The following is a 24,148-nucleotide window of genomic DNA, read 5'->3' as shown; positions in this document are numbered from 1 at the left end:
GTCCTATTCCTATTTTTAGTTGCTGACAGTTGAGGGTAGATAAATATAGTGCAGTAAATAGTTGTAGAATTGTGGATATTGCACAGAGTGTACTCAATGTACTTGTGTGTGTGCGTGTGTTTGCGTGTGCATGTGCGTGTGTGTGTCCACACAGAGATGGAACATTCCACACAGGATACAGCCGCCCAGAGACGTTTAAGGTAATACAAGAGTGATGTGATGACAAGACTCTTTGAATGCATTGCCACCCTCATTCACTATATTAGATTACCTGTGAATCAGTGTCATTGCCTTTGCATGTATTATTATCATTAGAAAAATATATAACTTGCCCAGATGAACAATTTATTATGGGAGATTCCATGTCATTCACTGTCATTGCATGTATAATTGCAGTGTTTCAACATTTTTACCACTTACCACAGATAAGCAGTGGGGGCACATCTTCCCTGAATGTGTTTGACCTCCATTTATGCCCTGCACAGACGATAGTACGTATTTGCGACTGCTGCCAAGAAGCGGCCTAAAAACAGATGCCTCATCTTTGTGAAATTGGAACAAACTGTGTTTTGGACTGTCACATCAGATTATCTCAATAACTAGCAAGTTGTGTGAAATCAACCACTTATTACTATTATTATTATTATTATTATACCATTTGTTTCGCATCTCCTTCCTTCCATGTCGGAAGATTGCTGTTGTGCATAAATACCACGATGAGCCTCGTAATCCAGTCATCTTCTGAGCGGTGTAATTAAGCAGGGCTGAGGCGCGGCTAAGTGGTTGAGATGTTCAGAGTATTGTCTTCCGCTAATGACTGGCTGAGCACAGCTTACGCTTGTCGCCACAGAACAGCAAGAAGTCAATAATACCAGCGCCGACATCTTTGCATGGTGGTGTTCTGTGCAGATGTTGAGGCCAGGGGTTTAAGTGTGCACACATGCTCATGAACACACACATTTTCACTCGAAAACACACCATTCTCTCTCTCTCGCTCTCTTGCTCTCTCTTTCTCACTCTCTCTTTCTCAATCTCTCTTTCTCTCTCTCTCTCTCTCACATATACACACGTACCCACCCACACACGCAGTGTTTGTTACATTCTCACGCACGCCGACAATTACCTCCCCAGCCGTTTATCAGAGCGGTGTCACTTCCCAGTGGATAAGAGATTGTAGGCGCAATTATCTGTCAGCCTCATGTGGACATGGATGCGTATTTTTGGAACACTTGGATTTGTGATCTGTAAACAAGGTTGCCAAAAAAAAGTAAATAAGATGTGATCTAAGCTCGGTGCCCAAACACGTCTGTAACCTTTTTTTATTTTTCCATCCCTGTCCTCTGTTTGGTCTGCGTCAAACGCTCTTGGCGAGGATGCACCTCAGTTGTTGACAGTCTGAGGATCAGAGCATAGCCATCATGTTTACTTGTTTTGTTTTTTTTGTTTCCATGATGGTTCCCTCATCTCCTATCAATAGAAAAAAACACACTCCTTGCTCTTGTATTAATGGGCAGCGCTTTCTTGCATTGTAGTGATAGGGCCGCTGACAGCTTTGGCCAGGCCCTGGACAAAGCCATCCGAAAGGCCCACTCACTCAATACATTCAATGTAATGGGGCACCTAAGTCACGCCCTCTACTTCCTGGTTCATGGGGCAGAGGGAGTCAAAAAACGATGACTGGGATTGAAAATGAGGGATTTTTGGATTTGTGGTGCATAGGTGGAGGTCCAAGGTTTGGATTGGTGTCAAAAAAGCACTCATTTTCAAGCCCAGTAATTATTTTTTGACTCCCCCTGCCCCATGAACCAGGAAATAGAGGGCGTGACTTAGGTGCCCCATGGGGACCAATTTCTGCCCCCTCCCCCTGGGCCAAGGACAGCTGATCCCTTTGTGTCCCCCTTTTCCGTAGTAGTGAGCCATGTGGTTACAATGCCATAGGGCCTGCAGCCCTGCCACACTTGGCCAAGGACGTGGTGATGAGGCTCTGACATTGCCCTGAGGAGCTACTCCAGCAATGCCACTGGCGGCTCACTTGACCTGTGTCAGCCCCATCTGATAATGCCAATAAACAGTTTATCTGATTTCCGTTTTCTTTCTTTTTTCTTTCTTTCTCCGTCTTTCTTTTTTTTCTCTGTATTCTCTCTCTCTCTCTCTCTCTCTCTCTCTCTCTCTCTCTCTCTCTCCTTTCCTCCCCCCAGTCCTTGGTGGCGTTCCTGAAAGACCCTACGGGTGCTCCTCTGTGGGAGGAGAACCCAGAAGCCAAAGACATCGTCCATGTCGAGACAGAGAAGGTAAGCTTTAACAGTTTTAGTGGTGGGAGAGGGAGAATGTCTCTCTCTCTCTTTCTGTCTCTGACTGTCTCTCTCTCTCCCTCCCTCTTGCGCGCTCTCTCTCTTTCTCTCCCTCCCTCCCTCTCTGAACCTGAGATGGACATAGGGAAGTGACTGGCCGAGAGACCGGCCGCTTCACCCCCTAATACTGTCATCACTGTATCTGGTCGGACGGGAGACTCTCCTGAACAAAGGCAGCCTTTGACTAAGTTGAGACGCGAGGCAAAATGAGTCGCTCTCCAGTTTCACCGGGCCTTGGCCTTAACTGTTGAACGATTGCCCCCCCCCCACCTCTCGGATACTTACCTCGTCCAAAGTTTGCAGACTCCTGAGACCTGGATCGTTCCAGGAATGGCTCCTGCCAGCAGGTTAGAGAGAGAGAGGGAGAGGGAGAGAGAGAGAGAGAGAGAGAGGGAGAGAGAGAGGGAGGGAGAGAAAGGGAGAGAGAAAGAGAGAGCTATGAGGTGATGGAATAATTACCAACAGAACAGCCCCATTGTTTCATTCTGAGTAACAAGGACGAAGAAACTCAAACTGACTCACCCCACCTTCCCAGAGAAAGCTTACCCATTGAAATCCAATCGAGTTGCCTGCGTTTCAGGGGGGGTTACAGTAATATCAGAGGAGACGCGATCCGGCGTCGTTCCACTTTTCTGCATGTCGGAGTTGCAAATATCGACGTTTGTTGCCGTGGCGGCGCGTTGACAGGCAAACGAGGCAGTAATGAGGCGAGAAAGTAAACAAAGTGGAAGACGAGGGCCCCCTGCCTTGCGTCTGGGCCTAGCCCAACACACACACACACACACACACACACACACACACACACACACACACACACACACACAGAGTCACTGGCAGAGGCCTAATGATGTGCGTGCACACACACACTTACATTGACACATAGACACACACACACACACACACACACACACACACACACACACACACACTTACATAGACACACACACACACACACACTTACATAGACACACACACACACACACACTACATAGACACACACACACACACACACTTACATAGACACACACACACACACACTTACAAAGACACACACACACACACACACACACACACACTCACATAGACACAGCTACCGTCAGGGTCTGCAACAAGAGAAAAAAGAAACTATGGCACATCGATCAGACCCAGCAAGGTGGCAAACCCAGAAGGAGGGCCCCTCCCACCTCCATCACCACCACCACCAACCCTGGCACCAACGGCTGTGCCCATTCCAATTAAGAACTACAGACAGACCTGGGAAGCTGGGAACTTTTATGAGGTAGAGCTGCCTGCATTTGCATTGTGCGTTATTTCGTCTTCATCTCTGCCGTGCAATACTAGAACGCAGTAACTCAAAATGGTCGAAAAAAAATTTATATCGGAAATCGGTTCTAAACTACCTCATTTGTCTTATGTCCAAAAATGGTGGTCCAACACCGTCCCGTTTTGGAGAAAACTCATTTTGAAAGTGCAAAAATGACCCAAAAAAGGTTAAACAAAAACGCAGTAAATCGGCGAGTTACTGCTGCACGTTTCAATGGGACTGGTTTGGGAGTAGACAGTAATACAAGCTAAGAACGCAGTAACTCCTGCAGTAACTCCATTTTGTGGCAGTAATACCAGCCAAGAACGCAGTAACTCTGTTTTTTGTGGCAAAAAGACACATAAATGTTGTTTTTTTGGGTTTTTTTTTGTGTGCATTAAATTTCTATCCTAAACAAGCATTACCAGGAAGTGTCACCACCAATTTACCGACAACACAGTTGTCGCGCCATATGGAAAACTTTGAAGCCTTTTTTCTCAGTTTGCCGTTTTCAGAGTTACTGCGTTCTAAGATTGTAGGGCAGATCTGCCCTCTGCCTGAAATGGATGGCTTGAGAAATGAGGCCCGCCTCAAACACTAGCGAACGTGGATGCATAATGAGAGGTGCCAAGGCAGGCTGTATTTCGCGCTCTCTCTCCTGGCACACTTGATTTACAGGCCAGGGGTGCATTTCTCAAAAGGGACGTTGTTAGCCTGTTAGCAACTTCCGTAGTTGCCAATGGGAAAATGCATTGAAAGCAACAAAGTAGCTGATGTAGTAAGCAACTTTTGGTTTCGAGAAATGCACCCCAGAGTTGCACGGTGTTGCGACGCCACATTACTAGCAACGCAGCAGAGAGGAATGGGACTTGTTACAGTGAGTCATGTCATATTCCATGTCAATGAACCCTGTCCCCTCTTGCAGTGGATTTCTAGTTACATTCATCTCAAGGCCCTCTAGGATACATTTTGATATACTCTGCAGTATTAACCATAACAAAATGAAATTACACGAAAGTGCAACTGTGTTGTGTCGTTGTCGCCATGTTCATTTTGTTAACGGTTATGTTGTGAACGTCATTTCAATATCGATTTTGTTTTAGATGTCTTTTTTGTTCATATTCACTTGGGTTTACAGTTATGTTGTGAACGTTATTTCAGTATCGATTGTGTTTACATAATGTTTTTCTTTCAATAAAATTCCCAACCTGTGTTGATTTTTCCGTCTTTTCCCCCTTCAGGACTTCCGTAAGCTGCTGAAGAGGGAGGAGAGGCCGATCCTCATGATGTTCTATGCCCCATGTGAGTAGTGCCCACAGGGAAGCCGACAGGGTGGGGGAAGGTGGGCAAGCCGGTAATTTGTCCCAGGCCCAGGGAGAGAGGGGGGGAGACCAGAATTGGATCCTCATGACATTGTATGTATTGGTTGTGTTTGGGGTCCTTTAAGTTGACTTGGCCCAGGGCCCAGGTAAAGCTGCCAGTGGCCCTGGTGCCCCGGTACCCTGACGGACTGCTTCAATGACTGACTGACTGACTGACTGACTGTCAGCTGTTTTTCTCCCTCCAGCTCTCTCTCTCTCTTTCTCTCAGAGCCTTCATTAACTTAATGGCTTCTGGCTCCTGCATTTTGATGTAAGACTTGTTGGGTGCACAGCACGGTACAGCACAGCAAAGTGCAGCTTCACTTGGCGCAATTACTACTTATTCGCCCTCTCTCATTCTCTCTCTCTCGTTCTCACTCTCTCTCTCTTATTCTCTCGCTCTCTCACTCTCTCGTGTTCTCTATCTTGCTCTCTCTCACTCTCGCGTTCTCTCTCGCGTTCTCTCTCGCATTCTCTCTTACGTTCTCTCTCACGTTCTCTCTCTCTCTCTCTCTCTCTCTCTCTCTCTCTCTCTCTCTCTCTCTCTTTCTCTCTCTCTCTTTCTCTCTCTCTCTCTCTCCCTCCCTCCCAGCAGGTGTCCATCACACATAAACATCATTATAGGATCCCCTCTGGGTACAAATGGAGTGGCTCGTGGACCCATTTTACACTCCCCCTGAGAGTTTATATATTTCTTATTTTCCCTCTCTACATTCGACAGCTTGCCTTCAGAAAAAATAAGGCGGTGATACTATCCGATGAAACATGGCCGGCGTTTCTGTCAAGGAAATGGAAGGCCTTTCATCAAGGGTCCACTTGATGCCAAAAGCATAACCAAGTCGGCTCTGATGAAGTCTTGATGCCTGTCAAGATCACTTGCTTTTTGCACCGCTTTTAAAACATTTAGCACGTCGTCCTAACTTCGTAAAAAGGCGAGGAGATTGGAGAGTTGCAGAGACTCTATGAAATTCACAGTCAAAAAGTCTGTCTGAAGATGCTCATTCATCTACGTCATCTTCAGTGCAAAGCAAAAAAAAAATTCTAGGAAACTGGACATTTTAGAGGGATAAGATATTTCTTCTCCTGCAGTTCACTTGCTTTTTGCACCTCTTTTAAAACATTTAGAACGTCCTAACTTCGTAAAAGGAGAGGAGATTGGTGAATTGCGGACATTCTATGAAATTCACAGTCAAAAAGTCTGTCTGTGCTCGTTCATCCAAGTCATCTTCAGTGTAAATCAAAAGATTGTATTTCTAGGAAACTGGACGTTTTTGGAGGGATAAGACATTTCTTCTCCTGGAAAAGGCTAAATATTTTCAACTTTGAAAACATATCTATTTTGACTCACAGCCCAAGACTTCCCGGAGAGCGTGCTCTGTTGTTCTCTTCTGCTCTTGGGGGAAGTTGAGTCTTTCGCAGCGTGTGGGTCGGTAGGGGGGCTGTTAAAGTTCTCACTCTGCGGGGAGGATGAAAGCAGCTTCAGTGGTGGTAATTATGAAACCTCCACACAGTATGGCTGTTATCTCTTAAGGCAGGGGCAGGGGCAGTGTTGGGTTAAGGGCCAACATAGGGAGGCCGTTGAACCCCGTGGCCCACTTTTTTTATTTTATTTTATTTTTTTTAAATATATATATTCTTTTATGGGCTTTTATGCCTTTATTTGACATGACAGTTGAAGATGGTGACAGGAAGCGAAAGGGGCAGAGAGACGGGAGGATCGGGAAATGCCCCCAGCTGGACTCGAACCGGGGTCCCCGAGGGTGGGCATGCAAGCCCAAATGTGGGGGGCGTGGCCCACTTTTAAGACAGAGGACGTGCTTGCTGCACGTGGTCAAGTTTTGTGCACGAATGCGTTGGCATCCGAATTTTATGTCGATATTGCACGCGGGAGAACACTTCACACAGATATGCGCAGATATGCACATGCGGCGCGGTATTGACAAAACTGTGTGGGCTGATCTTCCGAACTTCAATGTGGAGTTTGCCGTAAAGTCAAACGATGTTGGAAAACCGTAATGAGAGCTCCGTTGGCTATCTTCCCCCTACACGATGCCTTCAGTATTGTGTGAAGTGCTCCGGTGGTCCTAAAGCAAATGTGTGCACTCGGTCGCACACAGTTTTATGCAGAGTTTTAGGCACACAGCAAGCATGTCCCCAGCTTTGGTGACACCCACCCCCCCACCGGGCAAGTGCCACTGGTGTATGAGGGTGGCTTGTGGCTGGTGTCTACTACTGGCCCCATTGCTACCACTGTGCTATTCAGCGTTTTTAGCTTAGTATAGCCTAACTGACACAATCCTTTTGACAGCGTATTTATTGCCCCCCCCCACGTACAATTGTCTATCTTTAAAAAAATAATCCATCCTGTGAAAGAGTCAACACAATCACTGGTCACATAACTAAAGTCTCAGCAGTCAAACCGACACGGAGAAGTTTCACTCGCGAGTGTTACTTGTTGCTGTTCCAGGTCACAGTATGTGTTTAATTACCCATTGGTGACATTTCCCTTTTAACTGTTCTCCTATTGTTTGTGCCCCTGATTGACAGGGTGTGGTGTTTGCAAGAGGATGCAGCCAGTCTTTCAGCAAGCTGCTACTGAGACCAAGGGCAAATTCGTAAGTCGAGCACTACCTCACACTAGACTCTATGACTGATGCGCACACACACACACACACACACACACACACACACACACACACACACACACACACACACACACACACACACACACACACACACAAATATTACGAGGTTGCCTGTTATCCTCTTACACCACACTTGCTCTACTAATTCTACTAAAAGACACCAGACTTACACACACACACACACTTACACAAATGTAGAACACGGGAATATCCTCATGCACTCTCCCAATGTCCAGGCCATTTAAAAGATATATCCTGATTGTGTTGTATAGATATTCACAGGCCGAGCCCTGCTGTGGCTCAAGCAGTGGGGCACCGCACTGCTACACCGGCGACCCGGGTTGGAGTCCAGGCAGGTCATTTGCCAGCCCTTCCCTGCCTCTCTCTCCCCACTTCCTTCCCTGTCTGCCTCACTGTCTTGTTATGAATAAAGGCCCAAAAATATCTAAAAGAAAAAAGAAAGATCCGCATTTGTATTGTGGATACGTCTCGTCCTTCGCACTCCAAGCCTCAGGAGGCAGCGAGTGATCCGTCTGTGTTGTGTAGATATTCACATGCAGACGTAATAACCAGATACGGCTGCTGCCTGCCCGCCATCATCCCGCCATCCCCACCTCATCCATACTACTCTGGCAGTCCTCCAGGCCCCCAGACACACGGTTACCGGCCCCAGACATCTTATTGTTGTCCCCTCTTCTTCTTCTTTTGGGCACCTATCCAGTGTGTTTGGGAGGGAGATAGATGGCGCACCCCTGTGCCGCGTCTCTCCCCCCCCCCCCCCTCTCTCTCTCTATGCAGTCACTGCACCAGGTGTCTGTGTGCGTCTTCCTATTACAGAACGCTCTCTTTCATTCTGTCTTCAAGCACTCTCCTCCTCTCTGTATTTCTTTCGTTCTTTGTGTGTCTGTTCTCTCTTTTCCACACGAGTTCATCTTTTCTCATCTCTTCCACACCTGTTCCATCTCCGCTTCTCTCTCTGCTCTTCTTCTCCTCTCCTCTCCTCTCCTCTCCTCTCCTCTCCTCTCCTCTCCTCTCCTCTCCCCTCCCCTCCCCTCCCCTCTCCTCTCCTCTCCCCTCCTCTCCTCTCCTCTCCCCTCCTCTTCTCTCCTCTCTTCTCCTCTTCTCTCCTTCCTTCTCCTCTCCCCTCCTCTCCCCTCCTCCCTCTCCTCTCCTCTCCTCTCCTCTCCTCTCCTCTCCTCTCCTCTATACCTGCTCCATCTCCACCTGCTCATCTTCTCCTCTGTTCCCCGTCCTCTCTTCCACACCTGTTCTTCTCCTCCCTCTCTCTGTGTCTCATTCACATTCTCTCTCTCTCTCTCTCTCTCTCTCTCTCTCTCTCTCTCTCTCTCTCTCTCTCTCTCTCTCTCTCTCTCTCTCTCTCTCTCTGTCTAAGCAATCTCGCTTTTTATTTTCTCCACTATTCCCCTGACTTTGTGCTGCGTGTCTCTACTCTCTTTTCTCCAATCATTCTTCCATTGTCTGCCTTGATATGATTACCTTCATAAGCATCACGCTGTGAAAAAAAAATCATGGCAGCTAAGTAAAGCTCATCCACAAAAAACACATAAAGACATAAAATTGGAATAAGGTGCTCGTTTAAAGTTTTTTTTTAATGAGAGACACAGTTTGAGACAGAGAGTCTCTCAGATGCCCTGGGAACTGTGCTCAACGAGAACAGTGATGGATTGCGTCGAGTTTAAAATTCTTGCCCAGCGCGTCCTTTTTTTTTCGCTTGCATCCTCTTCCTCCTCCTCCTCCTCCTTCTCTTCTTTTTCTTCATCTTCCCCTCGTTTTTTTTTTTTTTTTAAAGGAGTGCCCATCTTCATCCAGGCCCCTATAACGGTTGGCCGCTCGCTTCGTCTCATCATTGACAGTTGTAATTGAGTGATTTCCTCGCTCGCTGCCTGCCTCCCTACCTCGCCGGCGAAATGTGCGCGGAATAGGAAAGGATGAAGTTGTTGGGCTAATTGAAGCAGTATTTATTTCCTCCGTTTTAAGGCTTGCGTCTGCAGGCACTTGGCTAAGAGGGACCCCTTATAGGGAGGATTTGCATAATGAATGCAGTGTGTGTTTTTTTCTTTCTGTCTGTATGTGGAATCATTTGGCAGATTTGCTGCTTGCTACCTTTTTTCCCCTGTCCTGGCTTTCGTGTGTGTGTGTGTGTCTGTGTCTGTGTCTGTGTCTGTGTCTGTGTGTGTGTGCGTGTGTGCGTGTGTGCGTGCGCGTGTGTGTGTGCGTGCGTGCGTGCGTGCGTGCGTGCGTGCGTGCGTGCGTGCGTGCGTGTGTGTGTGTGTGTGTGTGTGTGTGTGTGTCTGTATGCGTGCGTGTGTGTGTCTGTATGCGTGCGTGTGTGTGTCTGTATGCGTGCGTGTGTGTGTCTGTATGCGTGTGTGTGTGTCTGTATGCGTGTGTGTGCGCGTCTGTATGCATGTGTGTGCCTCTATGTGTGTGTGTGTGTGCGTGTGTGTGTGTCTGTATGCATGTGTGTGTGTGTCTGTCTGTCTGTCTGTCTGTCAGAGTGTGTGTCTGTCTGTGTCTGTGTGCTGTGTTGTGTTGCACATGTGTTTGTATTCGTGGCATGTTTGTTTCTGTCTGTGTGCTTGCGTGTTTGTTTCTGTCTGTATGCTAGCATGTTTCAGTGTGTGTGAGAAGCTGATAGCAGTGCAGAAATGTGATGGATTTGTATGGCTAATCAGTGGTCAGCACGGAGCGCCTGCACATTTTTCACTTTGCTGTCAGATGTAGTGGAGGATGCATTGGCTTCCACAAGGAGCACACACACACACACACACACACACACACACACACACACGCACGCACGCACGCACGCACGCACGCACGCACGCACACACACACACACACACACACACACACACACACTCACACACGCAGTCAGTTAAGTTGGACATGCACACACACACACACACACACACACACACACACACACACACACACACACAGTCAGTTAAGTTTAAAAAAAAAAAAAAAACAAGCATGTTTTTTTTTTTTTACTTAAAAAGACTTGTCTTGAAATTCATGGGAACTGTAACTGGAGTGGAAATAAAATATCTCCAAGCATTTTGTTGCTTTTTTTATGGTCCCACTCAATAATTCCTGAATTAATTTCTTCCCTTTTTATAAGAGGTTTAACCGTTCCCAATCCAATCCAAAAACAACCAGCAGGCTGCCGCTTTTGGTATCATTTTTATTTACCGCAAAGCGTGGTGGGGTGCCAGCCTCTCACGTTGAATTTTCAAACAGCCCTAGTTTCCAGTGCGTTCAATTCTCTTCATTGTCATGCCTGGCTTGTTAGTTTGTTTTCTGAGGAAGTGCAGTGCCGGCCCAGAACATCACCAAAATAAATGTATTAATGGGTGCTCACCGGAGTGAAGATAATCCTTCCCTCTTTACTTGAACCAGGAGCTATAATGCCCTACAAAGGCAAACTGCAGTAACTACGGAAACATTGAAACCAGAGCAGTAGTGCTATAGTCCGGACTCGTACTGCAGTCAGGGTTAAGTCCGTTTTTCTTTGGACTTGGACTTGACTTGGACTTGACTTGGGCTTGCTAGTAGCTGGACTTGGACTTGTCTTTGACTCGGACACTGGCCTTGCCAAATATTACTTTTGGACTCGCCCAAGTCTGTCTTCATTTTGTTTAGAACACTGGCCATGGGCCATCATATTTTCTAAATTAGAGATTTAATCCAATAACATACTAGTTCATCTTCAAATGTAGCCTATACAGTAGGTTAGCTTCAAGCATTCACATTATTGTCATTCATTCTTTTCATTGTTTTACACCAGGGGTGCTCAACTGGCGGACCCAGGTCCGGATGCGGACCCAAACGCAATGTCATCCGGACCAAGACAAAATCCATCTGTATTTAATATGTATAAATTATACATGAGATTTCGCTGCCATGCGATCTATAGGTGTATTTCTGCAAAGCCAGTCTTATGACAAATAAAAGTATCATCACTGTGACAACTCAGTGAGTGAGCAAGAGGCCAGTGTGGCCAGCGAGTGAGGCTATTTTCTGCATCGGTCCGTAGCGACTTTTTTGGACCCTGGAAACATACGAAATTTGGCCAGTGGACCTTTTCAGTTTCTAGTTGAGCACCCCTGTTTTACGCTGACCGATATGTGACTCGAATTTGATCTGTCCAGGGTTCCTCCCATATTGTGATCATGGAAGGCCCTATCAGTGTCTTGCCCTGGGCACCTGTGTGCAAGTCTTCTGCCACCGACTTGAACTTCTTGATCCTGCACCCATGTTAACATGTGCGTGTCCTTGTTTGTTTATTTAATGTGAATTCTTTTGCCCACCTCTCCAGATTCTCGCAGGGATGAACGTGCACCCAGCCGAGTTCGACGGACTCAAGCAGGAGTACAACGTTAAGGGCTACCCCACCTTCTGCTACTTTGAGTGAGTCTGTTGTCTTGTCTTGTCTGTCTCACTCACCACAAGCACCCAATTAAAGTATGCATACAGGCATACATGTGAACATGTATACGCATACACACACACGTGCATGTATTAGAGCAGAGCACCCCAATTTCGGGCCCGTAGTCTAAACTTGGCTCTCAACGCTTTTTTGTTTTGTTTCGTTTTTTGGACAATCCACCTTGATTCATCCATCTCATCTGTATATTCAGTTTTGACCCACTGCACTGTGGGGAAGAAATTGGGCACCCCGGGATTAGACAGGCCATGAAACCAATTGCTCTATTTTGATTGGTTGAATTCTTCCGGGGTTTTGTTTGTTTGTTTGGTGAGTATTTCAATTACACAAGTATTGTAAACAAGAGCTTAACACGGCAAAAGCGTTCTTCCCCTGGAACATTTTTAAGAGCAGCAATACACGCAACATCTTGTGGAAAATCAAGGCACTGTTATTTGGTGCTGGGCTGTGTTGTGCCACTTCCCTGACGCCTTATCTGACTCTGTAGTTAAGTCGCTTCTACCCACTTCCTCCTCCCCCTCCCTTCCCCTCCCCTTCCCTCCCCACCGTGCCATTCTCTCGCCCTACCTCCCATTTCCTAGTTAAACGCTCTCTCATTTCGCTGTCGTTTAATTACGCCGCAGCTAATTACCCAGCGTCCTTTGCCGTGGGAGTTCCGATGGCATCAGCGCCGCTCCTCTCCGCTCCTCCACGAGGCAGTGAGACTCCCGCTGCCCGGGGGAGGGGAGAAAGGGGCACCGATCAAGGGGGGGGGTAGTCGCGTCTTTTACGGGCTAACAACCACGCGCATGGCGGCATTACCATCATCGTTTACCATAATGAGCCCCTGCGAAAAGATAAACACAATGAGCGCTTCCCTCGTCGTTCCAGCTCCTTAGCTCCGGGCGTTTAGATGCTCTCGTTTGTTTCGCACTCTCACTGGAGTGGAGTGAAGTGGAATGGATGACAGCGTGGAGGGGAGAACGGGGGCGGGGGGGAATAGTTAGTTGCCTGATGTTGTTTACAGCTTTGTATGTGTGCATGCAGCGTGTTTTTCATGTGAAAGTACTGAACACGCCTTGCGTGAGGTGGGTTATGGTTGGAAACCGAGAAATTGACGACACACACGCGGACACACACACACACACACACACACACACACACACACACACACACACACACTGTACAAAAGCACCTACATACACACACACACAATGTACAAAAGCACCTGTACGCACGCACGCACGACACACACACACACACACACACACACACACACACACACACACACACACACACACACACACACACACACACACACACACACACACACACACACACACACACACACACACACACACACACACACACACACACACACAATGCACAAGAACACCTATACACACACACAGCAACTTTCAATTGGACTTTCAAAAGCACTTGGAGGTCAGAAGGAGTGGAGCCAGAGCCCAATCCTAAGAGCGGATCCCTTTACCGTTCCCCTGACCTAATGCAAACGGACGTGTGGTTTGCAGGTGAGCTTTTCTCTTCAACGACGCCGCTGCCTATTAGCACGTTGCCCTCACATCTCCAGATAAGTGACGGTTACAAATGACCAGAGCCAGAACTCCCAACCACCGTCTTTTGTAGGTTTGCGTCACACCGTGTGATTATTTTAAAGTGTTCTGGTGCCGTACGGTGCATGAGTGAGTGACTGGAGTTCTCTCTCTCTCTCTGTGCTCTTGGAGAGGTGCTCTGGCATCCTGCAGGGGTCTTGTAAACGCTGTGTTGTGTGGAGGAGCAGTAAAATAAGAAAGCTATATCACCCCCAAGGCCTTCTGTACTTTTGCAGGGGGGCTGTTTTATTTATTTTTAGGATCACGCCACAAAACTCTCTCTCTCGCGCGCGTTCTCTCGCTTTCTCTCTCTCTCACTCACTCACACTCTTGCTCACTCGCTCGCTCGCTCTCTCACTCACTCACTCTCGTTCTCTCACTCACTCGCTCTCGCTCTCTCTCTCTCGCTCTCTCTCTCACTCACTCACACTCTCTTTCGCTCTCTCTCACTCACACTCTCTTTCGCGCTCTCTCTCTCTCTCTCTCTCTCTCTCTCTCTCTTGCGCTCTCTCTCTCTCTCCCTCCCTCTCTCTCTCTTTCTCTCCCTCTCTCTCTCGAAGTAATTGTCAGGTTTGTTGCACAAGAAACCATCCATTTCCTCTTCCATTACACAGCCAGTATCAGTCCTGCTTTCCCTTTCGTCAAGATCGCGAGTGTGTGTAGAGAGCGCTCAGTCGAAACATTGAGCGATAAGAGTTGATACTTGAAATTAACTTCTTGAAATGCTCTGTCAGCAGAAATACATTTCGAGACCCACCACTCCTAATACAATCATATCGTTTACGCCCCAGTGTGACAATATACAACGCAATAAGCAGTAATGGCTTGAACGCCACTGGGTTTTAAGGCTTTTCTCCGCGCATGAAGCACTGGTTTAATGAGCTGTCCGATCTTCTGTGGCTTTTTCAAGGCCTCTCAATAATTGCTGGATTTTTTTTTCTTTTAAAAAAGTGTAACCATTCTCAGCCAAAAAGAAAAAAAACTAAAGGTAAAGTCATTGTACTGGCCCTACCGTGGTGCAAATGGTGGGGCACTCGTTAAGCGGCCGATCTGGGATGGATTCCCGACCCGGGTCCTTTGCCGACCCTTCCCCATCTCTCTCACCCCACTACCTTCACTATCCTGTCAAATAAAGGCAAACAGCCCAAAATAATATTTAAAAAAAGTAGTTGTACTGTCACTGTTGGTGTCGTGTTAGTATGTTAAATGTTGTTGGGGGCCTCTCTCTTGTCAATGAGAGTTTGATGCTTTTTTTCTTAGCATGAAGCAGTTGTAAAATGCCTTGTCCATTCTGTCTATGGAAACATTTTATGTTACGGTGTTAAAGTGTAACTAGTAACTACATGAATCAACATTTAAATTTGCATTACATCATATTAAATTGCACTCAGCTGACGCTTTTTTCCAGAGCGACTTGTTGTTTTCAGTACAAGGTATTGGTTCCAGTCCCTGGAGCAATGTGGGTTGAGGTGTCTTGCTCAAGGGCACCTCAGCCATAGAATGCACTGGTCACTAGTGGAAGGGTGGGATTCGAACTTGCAACCCTCTGATCCAAAGTCCATCTCCCTAACTATTAGGCCACGGCTTCCCTGCCTTACAGTACATTCTAGACTGTACATACCCAACCCTAAGCCTAACCCTAAGGTACAGTGCAATTATATAATGTTGTATGTTGTTTGTTAATTTGTACTGACGGGGACACTAAAAGAATTAAAGAGTAAGCCTGTCTATTCTTTGTCTCCAATAGGAAAGGGAAGTTCATGCATCATTACGAGAACTATGGAGCCACGGCCAAAGACATCGCTGACTGGATGAAGAAGTGAGTAACAAAACTGCTGTTTTTGCTCTCCACCCTGTCTTTAACACCCCTATATTTCACTTTCTTTCTCTTTCTACATCACTCGCTCTTGCGTGTTTCCATTGCAGTCCCTCTCCCATCGCCCCCCCCCCCCTCTCTCACTCTTTCTCTCCTTGCTTGTTTCCATTGCTCTCTCTCTCTCTGTCTCTCTCTATCACTTTATCTCTCTCTCCCTCTCCCACTCTCACATTCTCTCTCTGTTTCATAAAGCCCCTGTACTTTCACACCCTTGGCTGCATTTAGGGCTGTCTACACCACACCTCAAGAGTAAGACAAACCCATTTTACCTCGGCCCCTCTCCAGCCTTAAGAGCCAGGGCTGTCGTTTACGTCCGCCGTAAATGGCCCTCACAATAACAGTGTTTCTGTCTGCAGCAGCAGCTCACTGGTCACATGTGCTAGGGCCCCTCTAAACGTCTATAGTATCTAAGTGTGTGCATCGGAGAGATATTTTCATTTGGTCACGGCCAGGCCGGCTCTAAAAGCTTCTCACGCCGACGTGTAACAACCTCGACCGGTAAAGCTTGAGATGTATCCTCTGGCAGAGAGAGAGAGAGAGAGAGAGAGAGTCGTAACAATCGATGGCGCGAGTAGAGCGAAGCGAGGGCTGCCCACATGTTTTACAGCGAGTGTCTGCCGAGTGCGCGTTTCCCATAAAAAGACGGCTTTCACCCTATTTGGGGAGAGATGGAGGGAGAATGTGTTATTCTAAAGTATAAGATGGGAGCAGCTGCTCCCTCTGATTTCTAGTTAAATTTTAGTGAGGTGGTTGGCTGGAGAGGAGAGGAGAGGAGAGGAGAGGAGAGGAGAAGTCTTTTGGATGTGGAGTGGGGAACAGGGGGAGGGGAGGAGAGGAGAGGAGAGGGGAGGGGAGGAGAGGAGAGGAGAGGAGAGGAGACTAGAAGTGTTTTGGATGTGGAGTGGGGAACAGGGGGAGAGCCTATGGGCTGATGAATACCCAGAGAGCACAGCTGTTTCGCTCAGCATCGCTCCCCAACACACACCAGCCTCCGTCCACAGGAGACACTACACTGCAGCGAGAGTATGTGGATGGTGTGTGTTTATGTGAGCAGGGAGCTTGTGCGTGTGTGTGTGTGTGCACCTGAGCGCGTGTTTGTGTGTGCGCACTTGAGTGTGTGCCTGACTAAGGAGGAAGATTTCTGCTGTGGAATGTGCAATTGTGTATGTGCGTGAGCAGAGAGCTTTTTGCCGTGCTAAGTGTGTGTGTGCGTGCGTGTCTGGCCTCTGGATGCGTGTGCCACTAAGTGGGGGTACACCTGGTTGAAAAGTTGACACGCAGCCTCCGGGAGTGCAGTGCATTAGAGCAGGGCCCAGCTGTAGCCTGTTAGCTCTCGGGGGCCAGGGAAAGAAGAAGCCGGGGGAAGAGGGAGCGAGCAGACAAGGGAGCAAGGAGGAGCGAGAGAGAGAGGGAGAGAGAGGAGTGAGGGAGAAGAGAATTGAAGAAGAAGGTAAGAACAGGTGTGGAAGAGGGAAGAAAGAGTGCAGGAAAGAGGGAGGGAGGGAGTGCACAGAGGCCCTCCAGATGGGCCACCGGTACCACCACCACTACTGCTGCTCCTGCAGCTGCTACCTCTTCAGTCGAAGAAGAGGAGAGGGGGAGAAGGGAGGGGAGGAGAAGGAAAGGAGCAGAGGAACTAGTGGAGAGAAGGGAGAAGGAGAAGAGGAGAGGATAAGGTGTGGAAGAGAAGAGAAGAGACGAGACGAGATTAACTGGTGTGTGGACCTGTGTGAAGTTGGCACCCCATATGTTACAAATATGAATAAAAGTATATTGATTCGTTTGTGCATTGTTTGTGCACGATTGTGCAGGCAAAATGAGCGTTTGTGCACAAACCGTCTTTAAGATATTTAACTTTTAAGATTTAAATAAAGTAAATAAAATAGCAAAAGCAAACAAAATAACATACAAATGGTTTGTGCACAAACCTTAATCTTCCCCACACACGCATGCATAAACGAAGTACAAACAATTCCAAGCATTTTTGAGTAATTTGGATGTTAGCGGGGTCTGCGTCACCTATTTCCAAAAAAATAAAAGTGTAATTATATAAAAACGGTTTGTGCACAAACGTTAATTTTGCCTGCACAATCGTGCACAAACAAAGCACAAACGATTCCAATCATTTTCGAGTCATTTGGATGTTAATGGGGTGCTGAGTAACCTAATGTCAATTAAGGTCACAGAGTTAAATATCTTAAAGACGATTTGCGCACGAACGCTCATTTTGCCTGCACAATTGTGCACAAACGATGCACAAACAAATCAAAATGTTTTTATCCATATTTTAAACATATGGGGTGCCAACTTCACACAGGTGGTGTGTGGAGGTGAGCGAGGGGACGGGAAATTACCTGGTGGAGAAGATGGGTTAAAGAACATGAACTAGTACAGTAGAGAGTTGGAAGGATTGGAGAGGACAAGAAACACTATGAAAGATAGAAGAAGCACTAGTGTAGAAGGGAGGAGAGGAAAAAAAAAGAACTAGAGGAGAAATGTTGTGAAAAAGCGAGTGAGCAAAAAAGAGCAGTGGAGAAGACACCGGGGAGGAGAAACAGGGGAAGTGGTGGTGAACAGGGAGAAGATTTACAGTGAGGAATGAGCAGCTGAGCACACATTTTGGAAGGATGCAGAGATGACAACACTGCTGCTTGGCCAGAATAAAAAAAGAAATACGGGACGGCGTTAGGTGGAATTCATTTGAAAAGTTTTAAGGATTATTGTCAGCGCAATAAGAGTCTTAAGTCTTAACACCTCCCGCCCCTTTTTTTTTCTCTCTCTCTCCATTTCCTCTGGCTTGAGTGGCTTTTAGACTTTAGTTTGTAGTTTGTGATGTTGGCGTCCAGCCGTGGTGTTTATGCTCTCCCGAGGCGGGGCTGTCAAACCTCAGAGGAGTGGAGGAGCTCAAGGAAGAGCAGCAAGCTCTGGATCGTAAACTGTCCATGTCCATCATGGGATTGGCCTTGGATGTGTCTAAATAGTAAGGAAGAGTGACGGAGTGGAGTGAGTGCCGCCATGGCGTGTCCACTCCACTCGGCTCCACTCCGCTCAGAAGTGCCAGCAGCTGGAGTAAAGGGGGGCCAGTTCTGTCAGACTCAATGGAGGATCAGCACTGTGTGTGCAAAGTGTCCCGTCTTTGTATCTCTGAAAGCACATAAGGTGGCTGCATATACTGTAGACTTCAGCTTCTGCGTTCTGGACCTGAGTCGGTTTGGAGTGTTGTTGTGTATTTCCATACTAAATATACAGTAGGCGTGGGCCCCGAACAGGCCTTGAGTAAATGCGTGACCAGGTGTTCTAGTTGATGCCTTGGTGTAAACACTGTCCAATCCAAAACGCAAGAAGTAAATGTTATTTATTGTGACATTGCCAAGGGATCCTGGCAAATATAGGTACGCTTGATCGCTCACAAACCTCGAATGTAATGCAATATGAGCTGACATGATCTGGGGCAGGAATACCAGAGATGATTCATCCTTGGATTATGGGAAGCTAAATGAACAAACATGTAATCATCCATAGAAGATTACCGTCTTCTCAGTTGTACATGCTGATGTATTACACACTGATGCACATTGTCAGTCTGTACATGCATATATGTTCAAAAAATAAAAGGTAAAAGATAACAAAAATAAGAGTGCAGGCATAGTATGTCCACTCAGCTCAATTCAAAAGTTCCAGTTCGCTTGAGCGTTACGTCTGTCAAACTTGTGAGTGAAAGATGCCTTTGCCTTTATGAAGACAACTTAGTGAATATGGAGTTCGGAAACAAGTAGCAGAAAGAAGGGATAGGCCCGGGAAATGACCGACAGTAGGCCAGACTCAAGCGTGGGTCCCCATGGGCAGCTTCCCGAATATGCTATAGGTACAGTGCACCACAACTCCCCCACTCTCTCTGCCTTCATATCAACCCATTTAAAAAAATAATAAAAAAAAATGCCTGATAAATTCCTTGGCCCTTTTGGGGAAAAGGTGCCCTCAACCAAAAAAACCCAAAATATATCACCCTCCGAAGCACATTAAATAATTTGCATTTAAAATTGCATTTAAGTTGCATTTTAAAGTCCCTCATCTTGCATTACAATGCATTAATTAACATGCCTACACATTTAATATGTTTAAAAAGCACAAAAATATCTTGAGCCTGATTGTTGCGAATATGCATCTCCAGGCACTACGCAGCATCCAGCATCAATTGGGTCACACCCAAGCCCTGAAGGCAGAAGCTATAGTCTGAATTTGTATGGTGTATTTCCATACTAAACTTTGGTGTTGGGTCCCAAATGAGCCTTGTGAAAATAAAGAGCCAGGTGTTGAAGTGAATTATTTGGCGTAAACACTGTCCGATCCAAAAGCTAGAAGTAAATGTTATTGATTGTGGCGTGGCCAAGTGATATTGGCAGATAGCGGCATGATCGCTCACAAATATGAAGTGTAATATACTGTGAGCTGAAATTATATGGGCAAGGGTTATCAGAGATTAGTCATACTTGGATTACATGTAGCTAAATAAACAAACACTTTTATTAGGTTAGCATTCTAATATATTCCAGGCATACACTGTAAAAAAAAAAAAAAAAGTGTGGGGGGGTGGGGTGTGTGTGCTGGCGTGGCGTCTCCACTCTGCTCTACTGAAATGTTCCAAGTTGCTTGAGTGTCAGGTGCCAGGTCTGTCAGACTGAGTGGTTATCAAACTCTTGTCTCTTATCTCTGTCTCTTGAACCAAAACTAAGGATGCGTATAGACTACAGCTGCGGCTGCTGCTACAATATCCACTCATTTGGCCCATTGCTTTGTGTTTCCATACCAAAGTTAGGCGTGGAACCTGGATGGACATGGAGTACGCCTGAAAGTCCTGGCTGATTATTTTGGTGTGAACATTGTCCAGTCCAAAAGCAAGAAACAAAATGATATTGATTGTGGCATTACCAAGCGATACTTGCAAAATACAGGCATGGTTGCTCTCAAACAAAAATGTGATGATGGCTGAACTCATCTAGGGCAGGGTTGCTAGATTAATTACACTTGGATTATATGCAGATCATGTTAACGAACAAACGTGGACGCAATTATAGATTGCATATTTCAGATAGCATGGGGCTTGAATTTTGAACAGAATGAGAAGGCCTGTCTTCTGAGGTTTTATGCTGATTTAGAAAGAAAGAAGTGAACTCTACACACTGTTGCTGCTCTGGGGTTGTTAGCACAACAGCAGGGACAGTGCTGAGCTCCCTTTCTTCTTCTTGACGTCTATTGATCCAGCACCTATTTAACCGGATGGGCATGCATGTATCCGACAACACTGCTTTTGTAGTATTCTTATTGGCCATGCATTTTATGTACAGTATGCCATTATGATTTATGCCATCTGTCTTCTGTCTGCGATCCCTCATCAAAGCTATTTCTTCCTCCCACCATCTACCTCTTTCTCCACCACCTAGTCCTCAGCCTCCCCAGCCCAAGAGTCCAGAGGTGCCGTGGTCGGAGAGCGACTCTGCCGTCTTTCACCTGACTGACGACACCTTTGATGGCTTCCTAGAGGAACATCCATCGGCACTCATCATGTTCTACGCGCCATGTGAGTAGTCCCGTCCATGTTTCTAGTCCTATATTCCAATTCTAAATTCCGGCTCCAGAATCTTCTGTAGGCCACACATGAGTGTGTTCTGGAATGTTCTGACACCATATAGCATTACACATCCCTTTGGCTCTCCTCTCTGGTCTTTGTCTTTGTGGAGCTCTGGATTCTGTCACAAAGTTGGCTACTGTGTGCTTGTTCACAAACGAGGGTGACAAAGTTTAGATCATCGTTACAGTGTAAAAAGACCTTCATCTATTCACCAAAAAGTAGGTTATGAAGTGCATGAACTATGCAGGCATAAAATTGTACGCACACGCACACGCACGCACGCACACACACACACACACACACAAAGGCTCAAAATTTACTCTGCAAGTTGTACTTTGCCAGAAATTCTCTGCAAAGTCCCTCCGCTATTTCAAGCATGCTTCAACAAACTCATTTGAAGACTTTTCCACAAGACCTGACATACCCTTAAACTCAGTCTGTGTGGTATACTGCATGTCCAAAGTTTCTAGGGCTATGCTTTGCTTGAGGTTTAAAGAAACCTAGAACTATAGCTGTCTAGGCTACACTAATACACAAGTATGCCTCAAGCTTGAAATGCACACTTGCACATACATAGCTCTGAGCACAGAAATGTACAAGTGTCAAGCCTGCAAGAATCCAGCCTACAGGGAACAAGCTTATAATAAGACATGCCATTTTTTTACATTGTTTTAAGTGGGGAAATGGGGAATAAGACATCTACTCGCTCCGTGATCATCAAAACCGTTTTGATTTGACCACAAAAGTGTATCTTCAAAAAAAAAGAGTCTACCTCCTCATTTGTGCAGAGATCTCAACTTTGGCTAATTACGTGTCAGTGCTCCTTGGTTTCTGAGTGGAGGTGGAATGGGGGATGTATGGCTGTATTGCGGCCCCATCTCGTTCTCGGTCTCAGTACCGTCACTTCCTCAGATGATGATGATGAGGAGTACTCTCAGCGCCAGCTAATTATTATGATACTGTAGAGTGTGGATGGTGATTACTGAGCCAGCCGAGCTAGCCGCCGACTAAATCCATTCCCATTACGCTACTCAATTATGCTGCTGCCCCCGTGTTTTTTTTAGCTTGTTTTTATTCCGATCCTCACTGAGGAGCTTTGTCTTTTTCTTTTTTTCCATCTTTTATTTTTTTCGACTTGTGTGCAAACCAATTATAAAAACCTGCATTCAGGCATTGATTTTCTTTTTTAGCTTTTTTTTTTTTTTTTTTAATCATTTCTAGCTATTCAGCACAAGCGGGGCTATTCATCATCCATCAGTGTCACTGTGCAGACTTGTACACTGGAAATAGTCATGTGTAATGACTGGGTAGGAAAATGTCTATTGTTTACACTAAATTATGTTTGTGCTTGAAGCATTACAAAAATTAAAAGAGTCGGACGTCAGGAGGACGCCATGAAGTAAGTGTTCGTGCTTGAAAGACTGGGAGCAAGAGATTTTGCTTCCCCCACCGAAAAAATAACCATAAGAGCAGTAATGTTCAGAAATGCAATAGGTTATAATGCACTTCTTTAGTAATGGGGAAATTGTTTTGATCATTTAAATTTTGGTGTACATACGTTATTCAATAATTATTTTTTATTGTGTTACTTTACTTGACGTACTCCATGCTTGTTGTATTACGCCACTTTACATGTCATACTCCATATTTATTGTGTATTTGCTATACTTTTCCTGCCAACATGCTGCGGTGATGGTGAAAAGAGTTTAGTTTTAAGCAGCTGCACTTTTTGGAGCGGTGTGATGTTTGATCTCATATTAAGTATAATCGAGATATCTTCAGTTTGATTCTGATGTGGGAATCAGAGGTCCTACCCTCATGAAATAAATAATCCACAAAATACCAGCCTCTTATCCACCAACGATAAGTGTTATTTCCAATATAACTATTAAGACAGGGCTGAGACATTTTTACAAGTGGAAAAAAAACATTTAATGGCTGCAATGTGTGAGATTTGACAGTCCTTCTAGACCGTGTTTAATTGCAGGTGGTTTGGTTCTTGACAGGCTCTTATCAGACAAATTGAACAGTCTCAAATAGAATGTGATTGATGTGCATTTTATGTGCCTTTTTTTTAATGAAAGATGAAATAATTTTCCCTAGCTGAATAGAAAACGTCAGGGCAATTAAAGGGGTTTCGCTGTCTGCCACCTTTTTGAATAGCTCTATATAAAAGAAACCTTTTTTGTCTTTGTTGCTCTTGTTTTTGATCGAATGCCTAAAATCCAATAGCCTCTATTCAGTTGCTCCCAAAGCTCAGTGAATGTCATCGGTCTCTAGCTGTTTATTAAGTCTTGTTTGTGTTGGCTTATTGATAACAAGCACTGAAATAAACAGACACAAGCTGGACTGGACTGGACTGATGAAATGTCATTTAAGGACACGCTGTTCAGGTCTCTCAGACACCCAATGACACACACACATACGCGCTCCTAATCAGTGTCACACACACACACACACACACACACACACACACACATACACACGCACACGCACACACGCACGCACACACACACACACACACACACACACACACACACACACACACACACACACGCACACTTGTCATAATGCTCACTGGGGAAAAGTTACACTACTCCGTCTGACACTTCCCACGTTTGTTACGAATGCCATCACTGCATTGCCAGCGCCATCTCCTCATCTGCTCCCCTCCTTTACGGTCCACTGCTGGCCAGTTATAGTCATCGTCTACGGCCTGGCAGCAGATCCATAAAGCAATTTGAGTCCACAGGGGACGGGGCTGAAAATCTCCGGGAATAGGAAAGCAAGGATCCGATCTGAGCTAATCGGAACAGGCCTCGTAAGAAAAACAGCCCATCTCTCTTTACTTGAGGGTTAGCACGCATTGTCTCAATCAAGTATGTGCAGTCGGCTCAAGAGTGGCCGGGAAGGCCGACAG

The 24,148-nt window shown here is 46.1% G+C and overlaps 1 protein-coding gene across 1 annotated transcript in view; it reads left to right on the top strand.

Moving 5' to 3' along the window:
* pdia5 (protein disulfide isomerase family A, member 5) overlaps positions 1-24,148 on the top strand; it is an 85,047-nt gene that overhangs the window by 32,886 nt on the left and 28,013 nt on the right. The window contains exons 5-11 of the mRNA XM_063214196.1: positions 155-200; positions 2,199-2,291; positions 4,896-4,956; positions 7,563-7,630; positions 12,000-12,091; positions 15,471-15,542; positions 21,041-21,177. Coding sequence (XP_063070266.1) covers positions 155-200; positions 2,199-2,291; positions 4,896-4,956; positions 7,563-7,630; positions 12,000-12,091; positions 15,471-15,542; positions 21,041-21,177 — 569 coding nt within the window. The remainder of the gene's footprint in view (positions 1-154; positions 201-2,198; positions 2,292-4,895; positions 4,957-7,562; positions 7,631-11,999; positions 12,092-15,470; positions 15,543-21,040; positions 21,178-24,148) is intronic.

The sequence above is a fragment of the Engraulis encrasicolus genome, chromosome 13, assembly GCF_034702125.1.
Source record: "Engraulis encrasicolus isolate BLACKSEA-1 chromosome 13, IST_EnEncr_1.0, whole genome shotgun sequence".
In the NCBI taxonomy this organism is placed as follows: Eukaryota; Metazoa; Chordata; class Actinopteri; order Clupeiformes; family Engraulidae; genus Engraulis; species Engraulis encrasicolus.
Note: the sequence above shows the minus strand (reverse complement) of the source record. Positions and strands in the feature narration are given on the sequence as shown.